The 23,173-nt window shown below is 37.5% G+C and overlaps 2 protein-coding genes and 1 long non-coding RNA gene across 3 annotated transcripts in view; 1 reads left to right on the top strand and 2 right to left on the bottom strand.

Moving 5' to 3' along the window:
• Positions 1-23,173, bottom strand: part of LOC144848642 (intraflagellar transport-associated protein-like) — a 111,146-nt gene that overhangs the window by 1,168 nt on the left and 86,805 nt on the right. The gene's annotated exons all lie outside the window — the stretch shown is intronic.
• On the bottom strand, positions 69-23,016 carry LOC144848646 (X-ray repair cross-complementing protein 5-like). The gene is made up of 6 exons (XM_078705482.1): positions 22,923-23,016; positions 22,701-22,812; positions 22,400-22,534; positions 22,012-22,118; positions 20,909-20,992; positions 69-194 (listed from the first exon to the last, which is right to left on the bottom strand). Exons 1-6 carry the CDS (start codon positions 22,941-22,943, stop codon positions 84-86), a joined length of 570 nt encoding a protein of 189 aa, XP_078561608.1. The 5' UTR covers positions 22,944-23,016; the 3' UTR covers positions 69-83.
• LOC144848868 (uncharacterized) lies at positions 6,252-7,688 on the top strand. The gene is made up of 4 exons (XR_013613942.1): positions 6,252-6,271; positions 7,028-7,099; positions 7,251-7,342; positions 7,553-7,688. It is a non-coding gene; the product is annotated as an uncharacterized LOC144848868 (long non-coding RNA).

Below are 23,173 nucleotides of genomic sequence, written 5' to 3'. Positions count from 1 at the left end.
ATTTAAAATGTATTAGGCCTAATCTAACAAATCTAACAATTCAGCTAGGAAGTAGCGATTTGTAAAGTTAAAAAATAAATTGATCAAGAACAGAACTCTTTTACTCTATCTACCAGTTCACTTTTATTGCCAGTTGTTGATAGGTGTTTAGCTTGGCAGAAAGACCTCAAGGCAGCCACTTTTAGATTGGTAAGCTGTAAAACAAAATAAGATAAAATATTAATTATATATATATTTTTTAAAAAGGTTACTTTAAGTAAGAAATTTCTTTTCCCAATGGTTCCAAATAGGTTTTTTTTTAAATAAAGGTCCTCTTCTTACTAAATGTTTTGTCAAGTCAATTCTTGATTGAAATTAGCATGAAAAGATTTAGTATTTGTACATTATACTAAGTACTTTGAAAATACGTCTTGTCACGTCAGAGTAGGGCAAACATCCCACCAATTAACTTAGATTCCTAAAAACATAGCAAATCCCAGTGATTGAATCATGTAGTAGTAATGTCAAAGTTTTAGTAACCATTTATTTGTGGATTTAAAATCTGCTAAACTCATTTTTAACTAAAAGAGAAGCATTTTACCCCAAAAATGTATAATTTTGATTTTATTAACATACCAATTGAGTCCAACACATTCTCAGGACGTATCTTTATTTATGTTAAGATGTGTTACATACTGGGCTCAATTAAATTATATTCAAAGATAAAACTTTAGTTCTTGTAATACACTATATACACATCTCTTCTATCTAAAATGTTACTATTTATACACATCATGCAAATAAGGGATTAAGAGGATGATAAATTATTTCCACCAGAAGTTTCCCACCAAAACATACTGTAACATTGTGATTGGTGATATTATGTGAGGGTTTAGCAATACCCGGGGCAATACCCCTTCGGTAATTGCTGTACTGTTAACACTTTGACTGCCAAACATGGAGATCTTCGTGTTTGGAAACTCTGTGTTTCGCGTTTTTTTACGAAATCTGGTAGATAGGTTAATCATTGGTTTATACTATCAATATGGACTCTATATTTGTTCTGGACCGTAAATATTTTACTATTTGAAAGTAACTAATCTGGTTACGAATGACTGTCAAAACGGTACCTGTCGAAATATCCCGCGCATCACAGTAGCGCGTAGAGCGTTGGATTGGCGCGTTGTTTATCTGAATAAAAAATAATGGTGTCATTTTGAATATGAAGTCTTTAACTTTATTATTTATTATTGTATGTATACCCTAATTGTTTCGGTGTTTCACTAAGTGACCGATTTTCACACAACAGACCTGTTTGGAAATGGTATGGATATTATCATCAGTTCACTAGTCTAGTGTACTAGACTAGGCCTATATAGGCCTAGTCGAAAAACAAGTCCAGACCAACTTTAGGCCTGGTTTACTATGTGGATTATGGAGAAAATTTGACGCAAGATTTATGATTTATAAAATGTAATACATTTTTAGATAGTGATAACTTGTTTTTATAGGCCTATTGATGCCGTGTAAGTAACGTTTACTTTGTTTGTTGATCTCACCGGGCCATATTTTCATACCATATTGTGATGTCTTGCACAAAATCGCGAATATCTCGACTTTCTTGCGGGAAACTACGAAAAACTCAAAAAGTGGGTTACTTTTATTTTACTATTACGATTTACATATTGTGATTTGAAAATCGTGGTACCATTGTAAAGCTAAAATCTTTGATTATTTTAGTCTAATTTAAATATTAATTTTTTCATTAGAACCATTTTAACTAATTTAACTCTGAACTACAAACTTAAACATATAGTAAACCATGAGTAAACAGATCATCATATTTCAAAATATTTATGCGAATATTTTGTTCGGATATCAGTGTTTGCAATAAATTATACCTTGAATAACAGATTATGGATTTAACATTTGGTTTGTGTGTAATTTTTTATACAGTAGTTTATGTGTCCAGTGAATTAAGTGTAATCAGTCTGAGTATAATAATCTTTATATCTGGAAGATGGTCGGGTCTTTCTTCAAGATCGCCTAACTTGATCATTAACCATTTGTGACACAATCATTTACATCAATAACATCATCACTTTCTACAATGGTTTGTTGCGGGATTTTCTTAAAGAATGAGGTGTTCCTTGTCATTTTATGTCCATCTGAGCTTTATGCAGTTGCTTGTGAAGCTTTCCTATCTATTACTGTGTATGGCTTTGGTAGGCGGAGGTTTGTACTCTCGGAGTACCATCTAGTATTATATTTGTATTGGTGTTAGCACGGCATTCTTTATTTTCTGATGTGTGTCTATATCAATGACATTTATGGATGCTCCTGTATCAATTAGTATTGGAAATCGATAACCATTTATGGTGACGTGAAATGTAGGACCACCGTTTTGTTTTCCCTTGTTCATACCATATAAATACTCATCACTGTCACTGTTTGACTGCTGTTGCTGATGATTTTGACGTACTGTGCGAAGTTTCTGCCTGCTTGTTGAACTATATCTATTGGTGTTGTTTGTCCCTTGTTTATTTCGGCATACTCTGGCATAATGATTCAACTTATCACAACTGTGACAAGTTTTGCCTTTGGCTGGACGCAATTTTTTTTTTCGTACATAAGTTAGGGACCCCTCATGAAACGTCACAAAATAAACATGAATAATCAGTTAAATTTGTTGTTCCGTGTGCACCCAAGCGTATAGCAACAAGTGATTACAACTGCGATACGATTCTAAGCCTATCTCCGCTGTGGTTGCGGCGTGCGATTTCATAAAAGAATAGCGGCGTTTTGTGTGGATTGTCGAAATAATCAACCTTAATTAGTTTATAGTGTTTTTTAATATAATTTATTACTAAAGAATTACGTGTTAAAATTATAGTTTCTATTAATAATTATTAGTGTCTTCTCGTTTTTATACCTCAATGGTCTATTTTAGTTAGTACTGTGTGTGTGTGACGTGTGTGTTAGGTATGACACAGTCCGAGTAAGTCAGCAAAATTAAACAATTACATTACACAAAAATACAGTAGGCCCTATGTACACTTTTTATTCTCGTGGTCTAATCTTTCCATCTCTTGTGTAATATACATGCTTTGTAAAGTTCCTTTGAGTACATGCATACTTTAATCAATGTACTGTTTAATAATAGAATAGAATTAAAAAATTAACATTACACAAACGATATACATTCTTTATTCTCGTGGGTCTAATCTTTCCATCTCATGTGTTCATATACGCGCATTTTTAAAGTTCCTTTAATATAATAAAATAGCAGAATTAAAAATGACATTACACAAAATTATACACATTCTTTATTATCGTGGGTCTAAGCTTTCTTTGGGCTATGTACAATTACTACTTAGTTGAATGTGTCTTGCCTAGCTGTCGATTAGCCTCGACACATTTTGCAAAATTATGAGGTGCTTTGCGTGATGGTAGTGTTTGGCTACTGAGAACAGATTTCTTTTTGGCATCAAAGCTGAACGCTGAAGGTGAACACACCTCAAACGCAGTAACAGCAGCCATTCTTCTTTTGAATTAACAGGCCGAAGAGCGAGAGAGAGCTAGCTAAGGCCTAGGAGTAGTATGCATGCAGCGACCGCGATGGTGGTGTGTGTGAAGAAGAGTGCACGAAGGCAATCACATGAATTGTGAACAACTAATGAATTATTCATGTTTATTTTGTGACGTTTCATGAGGGGTCCCCAACTTATTATATGTACACAAAAAAAATCGCTGGCTGGACAACTTCCTTTATGAGGATATACACCTCCACAGTTTCGACATTTTGTATTTTGCGATTGTGATTGAGCTGGTCTGTGTTTAGTTTGTACTTTATGAATTTCTACTTTTTCCATGTCTGTTGCTCTTACCTCTGACACTTCTACAGCCCTGGCTTCCTTCAAAACATTGTCTAATGTCCAATCAGGGTGTTTGAAGATTTCTTTACCCAGATCAGCAAATTCACAGTGCTTGGCCTTATTTCGTAGTAGCCTGGGTGCAGTACAAATTTAGCGGGAAAAAAGTATAGGACATTTTTTTGGGGGTTTTCTGATAGAGTATACCATACATTCTATATGGTATACTCTATCAAAATAACCAAAAAAAAATTTTCCTATACTTTTTTCCCGCAAATGTGTATATTAACTGTTCTGCACCCAGGCTATAGCCGTGTCACATATTGATCTACTGACGGGAGGTGTAGGGCGCCCCCGTGGATTTGAGATGTTTTGTGCGGATGAGGAGAACGCACGAGATAGGAGGAGAGAGGAACACGATGAATGGAGTTGAGTGAACGTTTCCGAGTAATCAGTGATGTGTATTACTTGTTAATTAATAATTCGATGTTTTAAGAGGTATAATACGATGGTTGAAAATAGAATTTGAGTGTGAAGATGTTTACTGTAGTCTGAACTTACATGGATTGTAAAGGATTTCATAAATTTAAAGTAGATTACTAGACGAAAAGTTTTGTTATTTTGTTTTCAATGTTATCAACGGATCAAGATCGTTGAAGTGTTACTGATATTGGAATTGTTTTAGTTCAAAGACAAGGAGTTATTGATACTGTTTTGTACTACTTATTAAACTGTTGCAAAATTTTATACTTAATCGTATTCACTTTATTTGTACTCTTTACGATCTGAAGGGGCAATACATATTGATACGACAAATGGCGACGAGGATGGGATGTAGCAGTTTGTAAGTACTGTACAACTACCATATTTGTAAACTTCTAGCATAGGCCTAGATCCCAATTACGGTTAATGGCATTTCCGAAAGTAAACTAGGAAGCGGTTTAGCGATTTTTTTATAAAAGAAAGGATTTTTTTACGACGTGGCGTACGTGTGATATAAACAGATTGTTGTGTTTTTACGGGGCGCCGTATGGGACATTGCTAATTTTGTCGAAATATTACAATTTTGTCTACACATAATTAATTTTGTCAACACAAAATTCATTTTGTATTGACAAAATTCATTTTGTGTTGACAAAATTTATTCTGTGTGGACAAAATTAATTTTGTCTTGACAAAATTCATTTTGTCTCGACAAAATTAATTCTGTGTAAACAAAATTCATTCTGTGTAGACAAAATTAATTCTGTGTTGAAAAAATTAATTCTGTGTAGACAAAATTCATTCTGTAACGACAAAATTCATTTTGTGGCGACAAAATTCATTCTGTAACGACAAAATTCATTTTGTGTAGACAAAATTAATTCTGTGTGGACAAAATTAATTCTGTGTGGACAAAATTCATTTTGTGGCGAGAAAATGTATTCTGTGTAGACAAAATTTATTCTGTGTAGACAAAATTCATTCTGTGTAGACAAAATTCATTCTGTGTAGACAAAATTCATTCTGTGTAGACAAAATTCATTTTGTTGCAACAAAATTCATTTTGTTAGCCGAGTCTACTCAAGCGTGGGACAAAACGTTTTAACATTTAAATTAGAAGGTTGTTATTGGAAACTCGAAGATTGACAGTTATAGGTTATAGGCTTGATAAGATTGATGTTAAATAAAAATGCATTTTCCACTAATAAAATATGGAGTTGTATCGAGAGAGTATCGTAATTTCGGGCAGAATGGTTTTCGGTCTGGAAAGGTCATTATTACACTGTCTGGGGTGTTGATATTTATACATCGAATGTTTTATGGGCAATCAATCCTGAACCTAGCCAACATAGGCTACCTGGCCTACTTACTACTGTAGGTTAGAGGTTATTAGGTTTCGCAGGGTGGATGACTGTTATAATAAAAACTAACGTGAGCAATCTTTTGTAGTCAGTTCTTTAAATGTTTTTTTTTTCTTCAAATAACGGACAGCTTTCAGCATCATTATTTCTGCAATGATTATTATTATCTTAAAGATATATTGTCCCCTGAAAAAATGTTTTTTTTAAATCTTTTTGTTGAATAGTTATTTTAATGTCACATAAAAGTTATTCACTTTCACAAAAAATTGGGTCTGAAAAAAAATTATTTACCTGAAAAAAATGTAATTTAAAGCAAAAAATGGTCAAATTGTCTGGAAGCCAATGGCTGGTATTCATGAAAGGGGACTAACTTTAGTCCTGGACTATCTCTGGATTTAGTCCTGGACTATTTTGAAATGGTATTCATGAAAGGGGACTATCTTTAGTCCTGGACTAAACCTGTACTAAACCTGGACTAAAACCGGCAAAAGATAGTCCACCCAAGGGGTAGGTTTAAGAAAGTTAGTCCTGGACTATCTCAAGAATAGCTCGAAAAAAATGGCGGCCTGAGGTAAGGTAGGTTACAAGTGTGACAACTTTAAAACCATATTTAAGAAACAAAATATTATTAATCATTTTTATTTGTATCAAATTAGTAAATATAACGTATATTTAATATAATAAAGTACTTTAGAAAGTAAAAAAATTATATTTAGTAAGTTAATTTAGTGTGTTTAATCTAGGCCAAAAGCCCACAATTTCAATTCTGACAGCGCTTGCCTAGGGCGATATTGCCTAGCAACCACCCTATACTGCTAGTGTTAAAATGATTTGTTCTTCATTAAGCGCACATTTAACTTATTTTAAAGATGTAAATCACTCTATATATCTTAATTTGTAATATATTTTACATAATATAATTTTTGTTAAAAATGATGATAGATGGATATAGCCTAGCTAGCTAGGCCGAAGTCTAGTATTTAGTAAGCCTGGCTAGCTAAAGTACCTAGTAGCCTAGGCCTACTACTAATTAACTAGGCCTCTCTAGACTCAAGTCGATGGGCATTGCAAGGCCCTACATCAGGTAGTCAGTAAACAGTAATCTTAGCCTATTGTAGGCATAACTTGTATTACTTAGTATGCCTTGTCTAGGCCTAGACTGGAATGCAGTGTTAGGTATTTTCAAAATCAATTTACATAGGACGTCCTGTTGAAGTAATTTTAATTTGGCATAATAAATGCAATAGGCATAGGCTAATAGTTAGTAGTAAATATTAGATACTGTATATATTTTAATATCATTTATTTATTTTTCTATTAGTATTGGTTTAGACAGCTGAACAAATGTTTGGTGAATATTATATGCCTCCACTACCGTCCTAGTTACATGGAATGCTGCTGTTGGTCAGGTAAGGTATTATTATACAATTTATATACAACCTGTTGAATTAATTTTAATTTGGCATAATAAATGTAAATAGGCCTAGGCTAGTAATAGTTTCAATATTTTTTTAGATAATATAGTTTAATTTCATTTATTTTTCTATTGGTTTAGACTGCTGAACACATATATCTGGTCAATATTATATGCCTCCTCCACTGCCATCCTAGTTAGGCTACAGGGAATGATGCTGTTGGTCAAGTAAGGTAATAAGATAAAGACAAATATTTAAAATGCATTAATAAATTGTCTAAAAAAATTGCATCCTGCAAACTACACAAGGTGGGTGGGGGATTGAATTAAAAAATCCTGGATCCACCCACTGTATAGTTATATAGGGGGAAGGCTTAATTTTCTGGATATTTTCATCATAATTATTCGAGTAATTTAACATTATTTAAATATTTTTTTTTTAGATATAATTGCTAACAAACCTGGATGGAGCACAATAATCATGCAGAGAGAAACAGGACTATCAAAACAATTGTATACGTTTTAGCAAGTTGTACTTGTGTAGTAATAAATGAAAATAAAAAAATCCATATAAAAACCACATGTGAAACTTTTTAAATTACTCTATTGTTTTATTCAAAAACAGTAAATAAATAAATTCAAATACCATATTACTGTAGTACATTCATGTTCAGATCACAGCATTCTGCACAACTTTTATTTAGATAAATAATTCCTGACTGAAATATATATTATATACAATTGTCATCAAAATAAATAGTTTTGTTAGTTAAAGATGGTCATCATGTCTTGAATTATTTATGTCCAATTCTCAATTCTGCAATAATTTTGCAACCGCAGCTCCAAAAATGAAAATAGTAGTATAGTCCTAATAACAGTATTTAATTTAATCAGTCTTTAAACAATGTTGATGCCTTGCTGACTTGAAAATCTGTGTAGATAAAAAAAAGGTAATTTACAATAAATATTGGAAACTAATAATTACTGTATTGTTTTTTTTATATTTTCCTGTGAAATTACCTTTTATAATCAATATTTCTTTTGAACATGTTTTTCTTATTTCTCTGTTTTTTGTTTGCTTTGCTATATTTATTTGTTTGTTTTATGTATTTATATGAGGTCCCCTTGAATTATGGTCATCATGCATACTGTATGCTGTTTAGGTTCACCATTTAACAAAAATAAATAAAACATTTGAAATATTTATATATAAGGTAGTGCACTATTTAAATGTGATATCTCATTTTAAATCTTATGGAACATAGATCTTAAATAAATAAATGCATATGTTATTGTTATGCCTACTACCAGGAGAGACTACCCTGGTCAGTAGCTAGTAGAAGGCAGGCTATTGCTCTACTCTAGTCTAGTAGTAGGAACTAGATGGACAAGGTTGCAGCTAGCTAGGTTAGGCCTAGTTTTTTTTTTAATTTAATCATCATATTATTATTATTATGAATCAACCTACTGTAACAGATCAATTAATAACAAATGATGCATCCATTTTTTAAACAAAATATAAAAAAGTACTACTAGGCCTAGTACTAGCCCTTTGGATAGTAGCACTACTAGTAGTAGTAGCAGTAGCAGTAGTAGAAGGAGTCTGCCTATAATCCTCCTATATATAATATAGGCCTAGTAGTTAGCTAGGGCCTAGGCTAGTCTAGATCTAAAGAAAAGAGTAGACAGTAGTTACTACTGGAACTAGCCTATGCCTAGGCCTAGGTAATAGGCCATATTTTTAGTGAAATTAGTGTAGGCCTAGGACTATAGGTAGAATAGTGGGTAGGAATACTAGGCCTAGATAGTAGTTGCGCCTAGGCTAGTCTAGGTAGGCCTAGAGAGAGGTAGGCTAGGCCAACAAGGTAGGCCTACTACTACTAGGCTGGCTAGCTAGAAGCTAGGCATATGGCATATGCTAGGCCTGAAGTTCGCCTTAAAATTCAATTTTTTTACATGAAATTCAATTAAAATTACACAAGTCTTCTTGAAATATTCAAGACTTACTTTGTTTTCCAATAATTTCATTTATGCTTCTGGTTTAATGGCAAAATTGGTTGTTTTATGTTACTATTTGTTCATCAGGCATCTGTCACACGTGTACACGTACTGTGTGCAGAACCTATAATCTGACCTCTAGTTGAACTTGTGCAGGGTAAATTATACCCTGGACGCGTAGTACGCGAATGCAATGCTAGCGTGTTTTAGAACAAGTTTAGAAGGAAACATCATGGACCACCTAGCTGCTGTAATTTTCCATGGCTTAAGGGCCTTTCACACCTGTTCCGGCACGGTTCCGGTCCGGCGAATCGAACATCAATGTTTCGTTTTGACGACGCTCCACGCGGCTATGCGCCAATCGATATGCGCGTAGCCGCGTAAAAACGAAACATGGACGTTCGATTGGATTTTCCGGCGCCGGACCGGAACCGTGCCGGAACAGGTGTGGAAGACCCTTTAATCCAGGACTAGTTAGTCCAGGTTTCATGAATACGATATCAAGGATAGTCCAGGATTATCCTTAGTCCTGGACTAGATAGTCCAGGACTAAGGATAGTCCAGGACTAAAGATAGTCCCCTTTCATGAATACCAGCCAATGAGTTTTTGGGTAATTTAACTGTTTATTTTGTCTTTTTATAGGTGAAATAATTTGTTTTCCCCGTTCTTTTTTCTTATGGAAGTGAACAACTTCATTAAAACTGCATAATGGCCTATTCAAAGTCCGATTTTAAAAATCTTTATTTTTCATGATTTTGGGAGACAATACATCTTTAATTTTAAAATAAAGTATATACATTTTATAAGATTAATAAATAATATTTTAAACGACAAAATATTAAATAGCCCCATTACTACAATTTTACTTAAGTAATAAGCAGGGCTCTAATGAAAACTATTTTCCGATTTTTTAATATAGAATACATTAAAATAATAATTATTACTGACGACGTAGATATTAAATGTCAAAGTATGAATACTGATCATATCTGATATTTTCAGGGGTCCCTGATATTATAAAATAGATTAATATGATAGCAATAGGGACGGAGGCATGCTCAGCCATAATAACTGACTGAACCAATAACAAATGTCAAAGATTCGCACGCTGTCATCATTTATAGCTTCACCCTGTCTTGCCCTTTTCATGTTTAAACTCCGCCTTCTAATTTAAATGTTAAAACCGAGCCTACTCAAGCGTGGGACAAAATGTTTTAAAAAACGTTTTGTCCCACGCTTGAGTAGGCTAGGCTAACAAAATTCATTTTGTCGCGACAAAATGAATTTTGTTGCAACAAGATGAATTTTGTCTACACAGAATGAATTTTGTCTACACAGAATAAATTTTGTCTACACAGAATACATTTTGTCGCCACAAAATGAATTTTGTCGCCACAAAATGAATTTTGTCGTTACAGAATGAATTTTGTCTACACAGAATTAATTTTGTCCACACAGAATTAATTTTGTCCACACAGAATTAATTTTGTCTACACAAAATGAATTTTGTCGTTACAGAATGAATTTTGTCGCAACAAAATGAATTTTGTTGTTACAGAATGAATTTTGTCTACACAGAATTAATTTTGTCAACACAGAATTAATTTTGTCTACACAGAATGAATTTTGTTTACACAGAATTAATTTTGTCGAGACAAAATGAATATTGTCCACACAGAATAAATTTTGTATTGACAAAATTAATTATGTGTAGACAAAATTGTAATATTTCGACAAAATTAGCAATGTCCCAAATGGCGCCCCGTATGTTTTACCGTTGCAGTGTCTTACCGTTGTAGTGTTTTTGTTTAATGACAGTTCGGTGATTATGATGTGCGCCACCTAGTTACGATTGGACTATAGTATTAATTATAATTTGGAATAAGAGATCGAGTAACGTGTGGATATACTTTTGTGCATATATTTTGATTGTGAAGGACACCACCTATCAAGATTTGGACTATAGTATTATAATTTGGAATAAGAGATCGAGTTACGTGTGGATATACTTTTGTGCAGATTATTTTGATTGTGAAGGACGCCACCTATCAAGATTTGGACTAGTAATACTGTATTGTTGAAGCTGGAACTATTTTGACTTTTAAGCACTATATTTATGAAACATTTTTATTTGTTGATTGATTGGAATTATTTTGATTGATTGATGTACCGTATAAGTGTAATATTTATGGTAGAATAAGGGTAAAACAAAAATTATATACATTACCCGATAGATGTTTACTAAGATTTTGGTGCATTAAGGTACATGTTAGAGATAAGCTCCGCCAGTGCGCCCTCATGGGCCAGAGTTGCTCGTGCGTTGTGGCTTTGATTTCCTTGTTGTTGTATTGAGTTATTGATTGTTATTAAAATACATTATTCGCATTACATCGGTCTATGTGTGATCTGTAGAGTTGTGGCATATAAACATCAACCTTATTGGCGTGGTGGCAGCCCAAGATATTCGGACCTTCCGCTTAAAACCAGTGAGTTATTAGTTGTTGAACTTAGGCCTAGCCTAGGCCCATCCATACCATTATCTACGAGATCGCACTAACGCACAGAGGCGTACGACCAGCCAGCACATATAGCTGGTAGGATGGCGAACGTTAACAGAGCTCCTAAACAGTGGAGCTTAACCAAAACTGAAACAATAAACTCATTTGAGTCATGGCGGCAGAACATTATTTACACACTTTCGTTGGATGAAAATTTTGCTCCATTCTTGATGGAAGGCACACAATGGGGCCCCAAAACCAGAGCATCTCCACTCCGCCTATTTGAGGACGATGATGACACTGTCCCTAGAGCACGTCGACGTACTGCTCAGCAAAAGGTACACATGCTCGAGCTCATGCTAGGCCAGATCGCAAACTTCTGTCCTGTTATTTCTCGAAGCACAATTGTTAAAAGCTCCACGTCCATCTCGCATATCTGGCAGGCCATCCGACTTCACTATGGTTTCCAAACGACCGGAGGTCACTTCTTAGACTTTGCCACTATTCACCTCGAGGCTGGTGAACGTCCAGAAGATTTGTATCAACGACTATTGGCATTTGCTGACGATAATTTGCTACGCACTGGAGGCGGAATTAATCATCACGGCGTCGCGATCACAGAGGATGAAGAAATGACACCTACTGTGGAGAACTTTATTGTGTTAACCTGGTTATCCCTTATCCATAAAGACCTCCCGCGTCTAGTCAAGCAACGATATGGAACTGATCTGCGAGATCGTACCCTGGCGACAATAAAGCCCGAAATTTCGCAAGCGATGGATTCCCTTCTCGATGAATTACATGCTACAGAAGACACACGCGCAATGCGTACTTTCGCAACACCTCCCACGGTCAACTATCAACGCGCTTCTCGCACGTCTCGTAATACTACTAGTCATATTCGTCGACAGCTAAAGTCTTGTCCTCTTTGCAAACAGGCTGGTCGAAAGCATGACACCCACTTTCTCAGTGGATGCATTCACTTACCTGAACAGGACCGGAAGTACATGGTCAGGGCTAGACAGGTCATCGGAATCATTGAAGGTATCGAGGAGACTGACGTTAGCGATGACGCCAGTTTAGCAGATAACCAGACAGAACAGGCTGCACTACGCGTGCAGATCAGACAGTCGCCCTATCTCGACGTTTTCCACAATCACCACACGGCACGTATTACTATCGACAGTGGTGCCACCGGTAATATGATCTCCCTTGCCGCAGCGACAGCCCTATCGGCCGAAATTAGAGAATCATCTCAGTCAGCCCACCAAGCAGATGGCTCATCTCCATTAAAGGTTGTCGGCGAGACAACAATTACATTTTCCCGCGACCATATTGAACTTCTTTTTGACGGCCTCGTAGTCGAACGACTCGATGTGGATATTCTGGCAGGCACACCCTTTATGGAAAACAATGACATCGCCATTCGTCCAGCGAAACGTCAAGTAGTCATAGGGAACACTTCTTCTTATACGTACGGTTCTAAGGACACTACTAAGACCCCTGCCATTCGTCGCGCTCAAGTATTACGCGCTCCTAGCAGCTTAACTACTCTGTGGCCCGGTGACTTCATAGAGTTACAAATCCCAGAAGGTGTTTCGACTCATGATAATGAGCTCGCCCTTGAACCTCGCAGCTATACTCATCGACCTCCTACCTGGCCAGAGTATGGTACTATTCACAGCATTGACGGAAAAATTCGCATTGAAAATAACACATCATTACCTCAGGTTCTTAAACGAAACGAACACTTCTGTCAGATACGCCCTGTCTTTGTCCCGGACGATTGTAATACCAATGACCACACTTGTAAACCTCCTGTGAAAACCAGTTCATTACCACGCCCCACACAATCGACACTACATTCATTGCAAATTCACCTTGACCCTGATCGTATCATTCCCCCTACAATCCGACAAAGATTTAAATCTCTTAACGAAGAGTTCGATGTTGTTTTTGATCCGCATATCAAATGCTATAATGGCGCAGCCGGTCCCTTCCAAGCCGTCGTTAATATGGGCCCTGTACAGCCACCACAGCGAAAAGGCAGACTTCCACAGTATTCGCGAGACAAACTTGTTGAGCTTCAAGAGAAGTTCGACGACTTAGAGAAGATGGGTGTTTTTGTGCGACCTGAAGATGCGGGTATTCAAGTAGAATATTTAAACCCATCATTCTTAGTAAAGAAAGACAGCGGAGGATTCCGCCTTGTAACCGCCTTTGCGGATGTCGGTCGATACGCGAAACCTCAGCCTTCACTAATGCCCGACGTCAACTCTGTACTTCGTCATATCGCTAGGTGGAAGTACATTATCTCTACAGACCTCACTAAGGCATTTTATCAGATACCGCTTTCACGCGAATCGATGAAGTACTGCGGAGTGGCCACGCCCTTCAGAGGAATCCGTGTATACGCCAGGTCTGCTATGGGAATGCCGGGATCTGAAACAGCGCTGGAGGAACTAACCTGCCGCGTCTTGGGAGAGCTTCTCTCTGAAGGCGTCATTGCCAAGATTGCAGACGACCTCTACTGCGGAGGAGACACCCTAGATGAGTTACTTTGCAACTGGCGCCGACTGCTGTCCGAACTTTATAGATGCGGCCTCAGTCTCTCAGCAAGTAAAACATTTATCTGCCCAAAAACTACCACTATACTCGGGTGGACATGGTCCCTTGGCACGTTAAGAGCCAATCCTCATCGTATTTCGACGCTCGCTACGTGTTCTCCCCCTAAGACTGTAAAGGGCCTCCGATCGTTCATTGGGGCGTATAAAGTGCTCGCACGGGTTATCCCCAACTGCGCTTCCATCCTCACACCTTTAGACGATGCTGTGGCTGGCCGACAGTCCCAAGACAAAATCACGTGGTGTGATGCCCTTTGTGAAGATTTTCAGACTGCTCAAAAGTTGCTCACAACCAGCCAAACAATCACGTTACCCCATCCAGATGACCAGCTTTGGATAGTCACTGATGGTTCAGTAAAAAGACACGGAATTGGGGCAACACTATACATTAGTCGAGACGATAGTCTGCGGATCTCCGGATTCTTTAGTGCCAAACTTAGAGCTCGACAGCTTACGTGGCTCCCGTGTGAGATCGAAGCCCTGGCAATCGCTGTCGCAGTTAAGCATTTTAGTCCATATGTTGTTCAATCTTCTAAACGAGCTTGTGTTTTAACTGACAGTAAACCGTGCGTGCAGGCTTTTGAAAAGCTTTGCCGGGGTGAATTTTCCGTGAGCCCCAGAGTATCAACTTTCCTGTCCTCCGCTAGCCGATACCAGGTTTCCGTTCGACACCTAGCTGGTTCCGCGAATGTTCCCTCAGACTTTGCAAGCCGCAATGCTCCTGAATGCATTGATGCCAATTGCCAGGTATGTTCCTTTGTTCAGCGCTCTGAGGAATCAGTTGTACTCAGAATCGCTTCACACGATTTCATCACAGGTCAATCCAAGCTGCCCTTCACAAGTAGGTCCGCATGGCTTTCACTACAATCTGAATGCCCTGATTTACGTAGGGTACACGCCCACTTAATCCAAGGTACGCGTCCTTCTAAAAAGGTTACCGATAAGAGAGATGTCAAACGCTACCTCGCTGTCGCATCACTTAGCAAAGACAACCTTCTCGTGTCTCTCGCTCATGAGCCACTTGCTCCTCCACGAGAAAGAATTATTGTTCCACGCCCGTTTTTGCATGGCCTGCTTACTGCCTTACACATCCGATTAGACCACCCGACTTGTCACCAACTCAAACAAATGGCACATCGATATTTTTATGCCCTCGACATGGATAAATCGATCGAAGTCACCACCTCATCTTGCCACCAATGCGCCACCCTTCGCCGAATTCCTAAGGCCTCTATCGATCAGTCTACTGGCGACCCACCGGAAACTGTGGGTGTTACATTCGCTGCAGATGTCATGAAGCGCAATCGTCAATTCATTCTGATTGTGAGAGAAGCGGTAACGTCATTCACAGTCGCTTGTTTTCTTGACAACGAACAGCGTAACTCACTTCGGGACGCTCTTATCCGAATGTGCGTTGAGCTCCGTCCCCTTGATGGTCCCCACGCCATTATCCGTGCCGACGGGGCACCCGGATTCCAAGCACTTGTTAATGACTCATTACTCAAGCAGGAACGCATCTGTATTGAAATAGGCCGACTTAAAAATGTTAATAAAAATCCAGTTGCCGAGAAGGCTATTCAGGAACTGGAAGATGAGCTACTTCGTTTGGATCCTGACGCTGGTTTTATCTCGCCTATTGCACTCGCTCGTGCAACCGCACAACTCAACTCACGCATTCGCTCCCGTGGTTTATCCGCTCGTGAGATGTGGACCCAGCGTGACCAGTTTTCCCACGAACAGATCCCACTCTCTGACCTCGAGCTTATCCGCGAACAGCACTCATCACGCACCTCTAATCACAAATACAGTCGAATTTCAAAAGCTCCCACTCGTGAACTTGCTCCTGCAACTCTTGTGGAGGTGGGTGATCTTGTATACCTGTATGCAGATCTTAACAAGTCTAACGCTCGTAAGAGATACCTTGTCGTATCTGTTGATGGTACATGGTGTTGCGTTCGCAAGTTCAGTGGAACCCAGTTACGAAACACATCGTACCGTGTTAAGCGATCCGAATGCTTTAAAGTTCCTAGCTCTATACTTGCTCCTAGTACACTTACCTCACGAAAGTACCAGAGTGAGGGATCGGACAATGAGGATAATACATTTGGACCTACCGTGGTTGCCCCTGTTCAGCCTGTCATTCCTGTTGAGATATCTTCTCCGCTTGTCGACGGTGCCACAAACACCGTCCTTGAAGATGTTCATGATTCTGATCCGCCCTACAACCAGATTCGCGATGAACCAACTTCTCAGTCTTGTTCAAGACCTCAACGCTCTCACCACCTACCAAACCGATTTGCTGAATTTGTTATGGACTAGTGGTTTTACGATCTTGCACGATATTTTATTTTTTAAAAAAGTTTCACTCAGAATAACATGATTTTATTTTTTGCTTTGATTTTGTGATGCCGGTTCCCTTATGTTTTGCTTTTCTCATGTTTTGCTTTAAAGGATATTGTTTTAGATTAGAACTGATTAAGAAAGAAGAGGAAAGAAAAGTAGTCACGCCAGTGCGCCCTCATGGGCCAGAGTTGCTCGTGCGTTGTGGCTTTGATTTCCTTGTTGTTGTATTGAGTTATTGATTGTTATTAAAATACATTATTCGCATTACATCGGTCTATGTGTGATCTGTAGAGTTGTGGCATATAAACATCAACCTTATTGGCGCTCAGTAGTATATAATATTGTGTACTAAGAATTTATTTGTACTGTAAGAGCTCAGTCTGCAATTATGGCAGAAGAACCAGCTGAAGATCAAGCATCCATGCAGGGGATGATGCAGGCTTTGACTGATGTCCTACAAGGGTTAAGAGTTCAACAAGCTCCACCTCCGGTGAAAATAGCCAAGTCTACAAAAGCAGATGGAGATTTGTCACTAAAAGAATGGTTAGATGACTTTCAGAGTTATGCCAACCACTATAACCTGACAGGAAAAGCAAAGGCGCAGTCATTATTGGATCATCTAGCAGGCTCAGCGAAAGAAGAGATTCTTTGCAGAGAAGGAAACGTGAGAGAAGACTATGACCAAATAGTGACAGTGTTAAAGTCTTTGTTCGGACCAATAGAAACAGTACCTTCTCTAACTCAAGAATTCCACAACCGGAACCAAAAAGATGTTGAGTCGCTAGCAGATTTTAGTCGTGTTCTAATGAGATTATATACAAAGATGGTAAAGGCAGCTGCAGTAGAAGAAGATAAGGATGCTTTGAAGAGGCTGAGGGATTATACATTGAAGGAAAGATTTGTTCATGGTGCCAAAGAAGGTTGGGTTAGGAGAGAACTAAGGAGAATAGAAATGCAGTGTAAAGATAAGACATTTTTGGAAATGCGGGAGGAAGTGTTAGAATTTTTTAAGGATGAAGAGCCAAGGCATCAGGCCAGAGTTTGTGAGGTGTCTATGGAACATTCAGTAGAAGCAAGAAGGGTAGAAGAACCAGCACTAAAAGAAGAACTTGCTGCATTAAAAAATGACGTAGCGATGCTAACGAAGAGTGTCCAGAGCTTGATAAATATTCAGAGTGCTGACATGGAACGAGCTAAAGAGTTAAAGTGTTACAATTGTGGCAAAAAGGGACATGCAAAGACAGACTGTACAGAGGAGACATTGTGTTTTAATTGTAAAGGAAGAGGACATTACAGTAGAAACTGTCCGGAGAAACCTAAAGAGAAGGAAGCTAAAGGACCGGGAACAAAGCGGATGTCAACCACACCAATGGAAAATTGGTTGGTAGATCGACTGGTCGCAAAAAGTCCTTGTGGTGATGTGGAAATCGGAGGCCTCATGCTGGGTTGCGTTTTCGACACGGGTGCAGAAGCATCGATTATACCATCATCGCTGTATCACGATAAACTAAAAAAGAATCTTGGTGAATTACAGCCCGCATCTGGAATATTCCTAAATGTTATTGGAGTAGGCGGGATTGAAATCCCAATTAAAGGCTACATCGAGGTACCGATTGAAGTGAATGATCAGAACTTGATGGGAAGTTTTCTAGTAGTATCAGATCAGTCTTGTACACAGAAGAACACCAAGTATCCTCTTGTAATCGGCTGCAATATTCTTAGACATTTGGTGAATTCGCCAATACAGAGCAGTAAGGATGTGGTACCAGCTATTCGGAAATACAAAGTCATACTTGCGTCAGAGGAGGATAAAATGTTATTAGCATCGAGCAAAGTCATGAATGAGGGTGATGTTCATAACAAATGTGCGACGCCTTTGTTGTCGACGGTGGAAAGTAACAACTTATTGCCAACAGGAGTGGAACTTGGTGACCTTTCACAACAAGAGGAGGCGGGACTGCGTAAATTACTACAAAAGAATGAAGACGTTTTCTCTAAAGGAAACTTAGATGTTAGTAGATGTGCTGTGAATTCTCACCAAATCAAAGTTACAGAAGGACCACTAATTAGATTACCATATAAAAGGATTAATCCATCGTTGATTCCAAGAATCGCGGTACGTTTATATGCGGTAACTACAAGGATAACCAACAAACAAACAGGGAAGGCAGCTGTTTTTAAGATGGAAGATGAACAAGAAGAGGCAGAAAACCGAGAAGCCGCACGACATGATGGTCGCACTACAGACTTCAAATTGGAGGTTGGGAATAGAGTGTTGTTGAAACGAAATGCGTTTACTGGACGTCATAAGTTATCAGATAAATTTCAAGAAGTAACTCATGTGATTATAGACATGAATGAAGAACAGGATATTTATGAAGTTAAACCAGCAATGGGTGGAATTTCCAAATGGGTAAATCGACGTCAATTGCACCTTGATCCACATGGCCAGGAATCAGACGCCTTGGAAGATCATCATCCTATATTTGTATCAGATGAGAATAGTGAGGGTAGTGAAGGAGGAGATGACAAGGGTGATGCTTTGTTACAATTAGTGTTTACTCCTTCTGTAGAAATAGACAATATGATTATTTCTGTAGAAAACGAAGAGATAGACAATATGATTACTTCTGTAGAAAACAAAGAGACAGAAAATCAAGTTAGGAATTTTGAAGATAGGGATAAAGGGTTGAGACGATCCACATGGCCAGGAATCAGACGCCTTGGAAGATCATCTTCCTATATTTGTATCAGATGAGAATAGTGAGGGTAGTGAAGGAGGAGATGACGAGGGTGATGCTTTGTTACAATTAGTGTTTACTCCTTCTGTAGAAATAGACAATATGATTATTTCTGTAGAAAACGAAGAGATAGACAATATGATTACTTCTGTAGAAAACAAAGAGACAGAAAATCAAGTTAGGAATTTTGAAGATAGGGATAAAGGGTTGAGACGATCAAGTAGATTGAATAAAGGGAAACATGGAAATCCATGTCATTTGCCGAAATCGGCGTAGGGGTTCATGATTAAATTGTATGCTACTCTGTTAGAAAATTACTTGAGCATTATCTTTAATAGTTGTTATGTTGATATTGCAGATAATTTATGAGGTTTACGTTACATAGATGTCAAGTAATCTGAAATTTGGTTTTTTTTGTTAAGTTTTCAGAGAAACATTTTTTTTTTTTTTACATTTGGGGACAAATGTTTTTCAAACAGGGAAATTGACGGGAGGTGTAGGGCGCCCCCATGGATTTGAGATGTTGTGTGCGGATGAGGAGAACGCACGAGAGCTGAGATGAACACGATGAATGGAGTTGAGTGAACATTTCCGAGTAATCAGTGATGTGTATTACTTGTTAATTAATAATTCAATGTTTTAAGAGGTATAATACGATGGTTGAAAATAGAATTTGAGTGTGAAGATGTTTACTGTAGTCTGAACTTACATGGATTGTAAAGGATTTCATAGATTTAAAGTAGATTACTAGACGAAAAGTTTTGTTATTTTGTTTTCAATGTTATCAACGGATCAAGATCGTTGAAGTGTTACTGATATTGGAATTGTTTAATTCAAAGACAAGGAGTTATTGATACTGTTTTGTACTACTTATTAAACTGTTGCAAAATTTTATACTTAATCGTATTCACTTTATTTGGACTCTTTACGATCTGAAGGGGCAATACATATTGATAACCCCACTCCCCACATTACGACACTACTACCTCGTCTGGTTGGTGGATACACTCTCTGAATAAATATATCGCCATGGCAGTATCTTTCATTGGACTGAAATGTTGTGTTAATTTTTCTTTCACATTTTGAAATTTATCTTGCGTTTCTGCCAAGGTATTAGCCGGGACTTTAGTCCCGGTTAAAAGCAACAGTTGGGCCTTTTTTTGTTCATCTTTTGTGATACTCTTCGCTATGAAGTACGTATCTAGCCTGGCTACCCATTTTTCCCACCTCGCCGCTGTGTTGGACGGGTTTTCATCTGGGTCAAATCTAGTCAGCGCACAAGCTAACAGATCGTGTGACGCCATTCTCTTTAATTTATCTTCAATTAAGTTATATTATTTTTTCCACTTATCCTTCATAGGCATTCACTTTAAATATTAACTCACATATTTATCCTCGTCGCCAATATAAATGTTCGTACCGTTAATAAATACACGGAAACACATGTTTGCCATTTTATTTTCCATCCTTTATACTCCCTAACATAGAGGGCCCTCTACTAATTAGTATATTACAGCAAGTATTAAGTGTTACATTTATGATAAAAATAGTTTTTCTTTTGACATAAACCCGCTAAAGATATTATCTTTCTTACCTTGCCGTCAGCTGCCATCTGTGCAACATCTATTTCACTAGCATTTGTCTTACTTCTCTTCCTGGCACCTGTATCTCCAGTAACCTACAATAACACATCATAAAAAAATAACAATCTTGTATTAAAGATGAAATACAATGTGTTATAGAAAGTATACATAAATTAATAAAGCAATTATAGTGTGATGTCTTGTTGCCGACGATGTTGCATTTACGATTTATCGATGAACTGACATACGGATCTGTGAAGCGCTGATATACAACAGTTGAATGATAAAAAAAAAAGGGCAAGAAATTATTTAAAGTGGTAAACTCGTTGCACAGGGATAAGTCCTTAAGCCTTGGGAACCTGAATATGGACGAAGGCTGGGGGAACACCCTCCCGCTGAGGCAAGAGTTCTTGAGGTCAGCATAATAATTTCTGGAAATAAAGTAGAAACCCCTATTACGGGACCCTCTTCGGGACACCCCAAAAATTGTCTCTGACTATGGGTACCTCTATTCAGGGGACACTAAACAAACACGAAAATGAACAATAATCAATTCAAGAAATTCAGAAGAACTGACGTTTCACCAATTATTATCATAATTATGATATCCATTTTTGTATTAATGACTATATGAATAGAATTATTTGAATCAATCATTTGGCATACGCAAACATGTCCCTGTGCTCTTAATGGGGATATCCCCTGAGTAGGGGTTGGCCATAGTGTTAAAACATATATTTACCCTTGTTTCGCAGGAAAGTGTTCCCTTAATAGGGTTGTAACATAAAGGAGGGATTCTACTGTATGTATAGGTTCAACTAAAAGGGAAAACCACCATGTTTCATTGTTAAAAAACTGTTTTCACATCGATCGGTGGACCAAAGAACTATAGGAATCCGCTGAATGAATACATAGTGCAAGTAAAATGTTTAAAGTAACAGTGCTCCCAGAGGTTCCATATATTTCCGAAATCTCTCTGATGAATGACTATGATGGGGTTCCGTGGCGGATTCAGGATTTTGGAATAGGGGGGTGGGGGCAGGGCATAGAGCATAACAGTAGGGAAATTATCTCTGGCTCACATGAAAGAACCTCAAACTCATCTGCATCATACCTTTCGCTTTGGTGCAGCACCAGGAGAATATCCGTCAGGATAGACAATCTGTTTAAATTCATTGATTAGAGCACCTGCTCTAGAGTTAATACGGTCTACATTAGGGGCTGTAAACAACAATAGTAATAGAATGTTTTCACAAAGAGACTTACGATAAACATATGCATTATCACCATTATTAATTCAATAAATATGTTGTTATTTTGTTGTTTAAATTTATTATTTATCTACTGTTTATGCTTGATATATATTTTTCTTAGTGCAAGTATGAAACTTTTAATTGTAGTCTTTTGACTTTTTTATATACCCCAATAAATAAATGATGTTGGGATAATAACGTAAAAACGTATTTGATACAAAACGGGTTATGCTTGATATATACATATACCTGTTGAGTCTGTAAAATCATCATCTTTGTTGATTGCTAAAGCTTTTAAATAAGGATTCTCAAATGAGCTAGGATGGTATTTAAACTGAAGTTCCTTGATTATTTGCTTCGCTTTGTCTACTTGATCTGGATTTGCTGTAAAGATTAGTCAAAACTGATATTATAATGAGCATTTACATTTTTCCTGTTCATTCGTACTTAAAAATCATTAATTCGGTTTTGAGTAAATGTTTGAATCTTTTAAAATATTTCAATGCACTGCTGAAAAAAATGTGTTTGTATAATTAGAGTTTGTTTGTACCTCTGACAACTTCTTTGAATGATAATTTTCTTAGATCATTTGCATAAGGAAGAAAAATAATGTGAAATCCAGGTGGTTGTATCTGATTGTTGCTTTCATCCAATTCTTCTTCCTTTAAAAATGGAGAAAAAAAAATAATAATAGATGCCTTGTTTTAAGAGAGCTATTAAAATAAGCAATACCATCAGATTTAAGAGTTACAAGCTCAGTCATGCAACCTACCTGTGGAAGAAGTGCAACCATTCTTGGGGTATTCTTACGGAGAACGTACCGACAAATCGCAACCTTATCTCTAGCAAGACACCTATGCAAAAGCGCTGAAAACGCTTGTGTATTGCGTCTAATCTCGTTTTTATCTGGATACAAAAACTGTGACATCTTTAAATGGAAGTGAATCTTAAGGGAGGATCTAGGCTTGAAACCAAGTAGTAATAAGCCTGGAAGTAAAAAGAGTCTATTGGTAAAACATGTTA

Source organism: Antedon bifida, chromosome 7 (assembly GCF_963402885.1).
Source record: "Antedon bifida chromosome 7, ecAntBifi1.1, whole genome shotgun sequence".
Lineage (NCBI taxonomy): Eukaryota > Metazoa > Echinodermata > Crinoidea > Comatulida > Antedonidae > Antedon > Antedon bifida.
The sequence above is the reverse complement of the archived record's forward strand: the minus strand, read 5'-3'. Positions and strand labels throughout refer to the sequence as shown.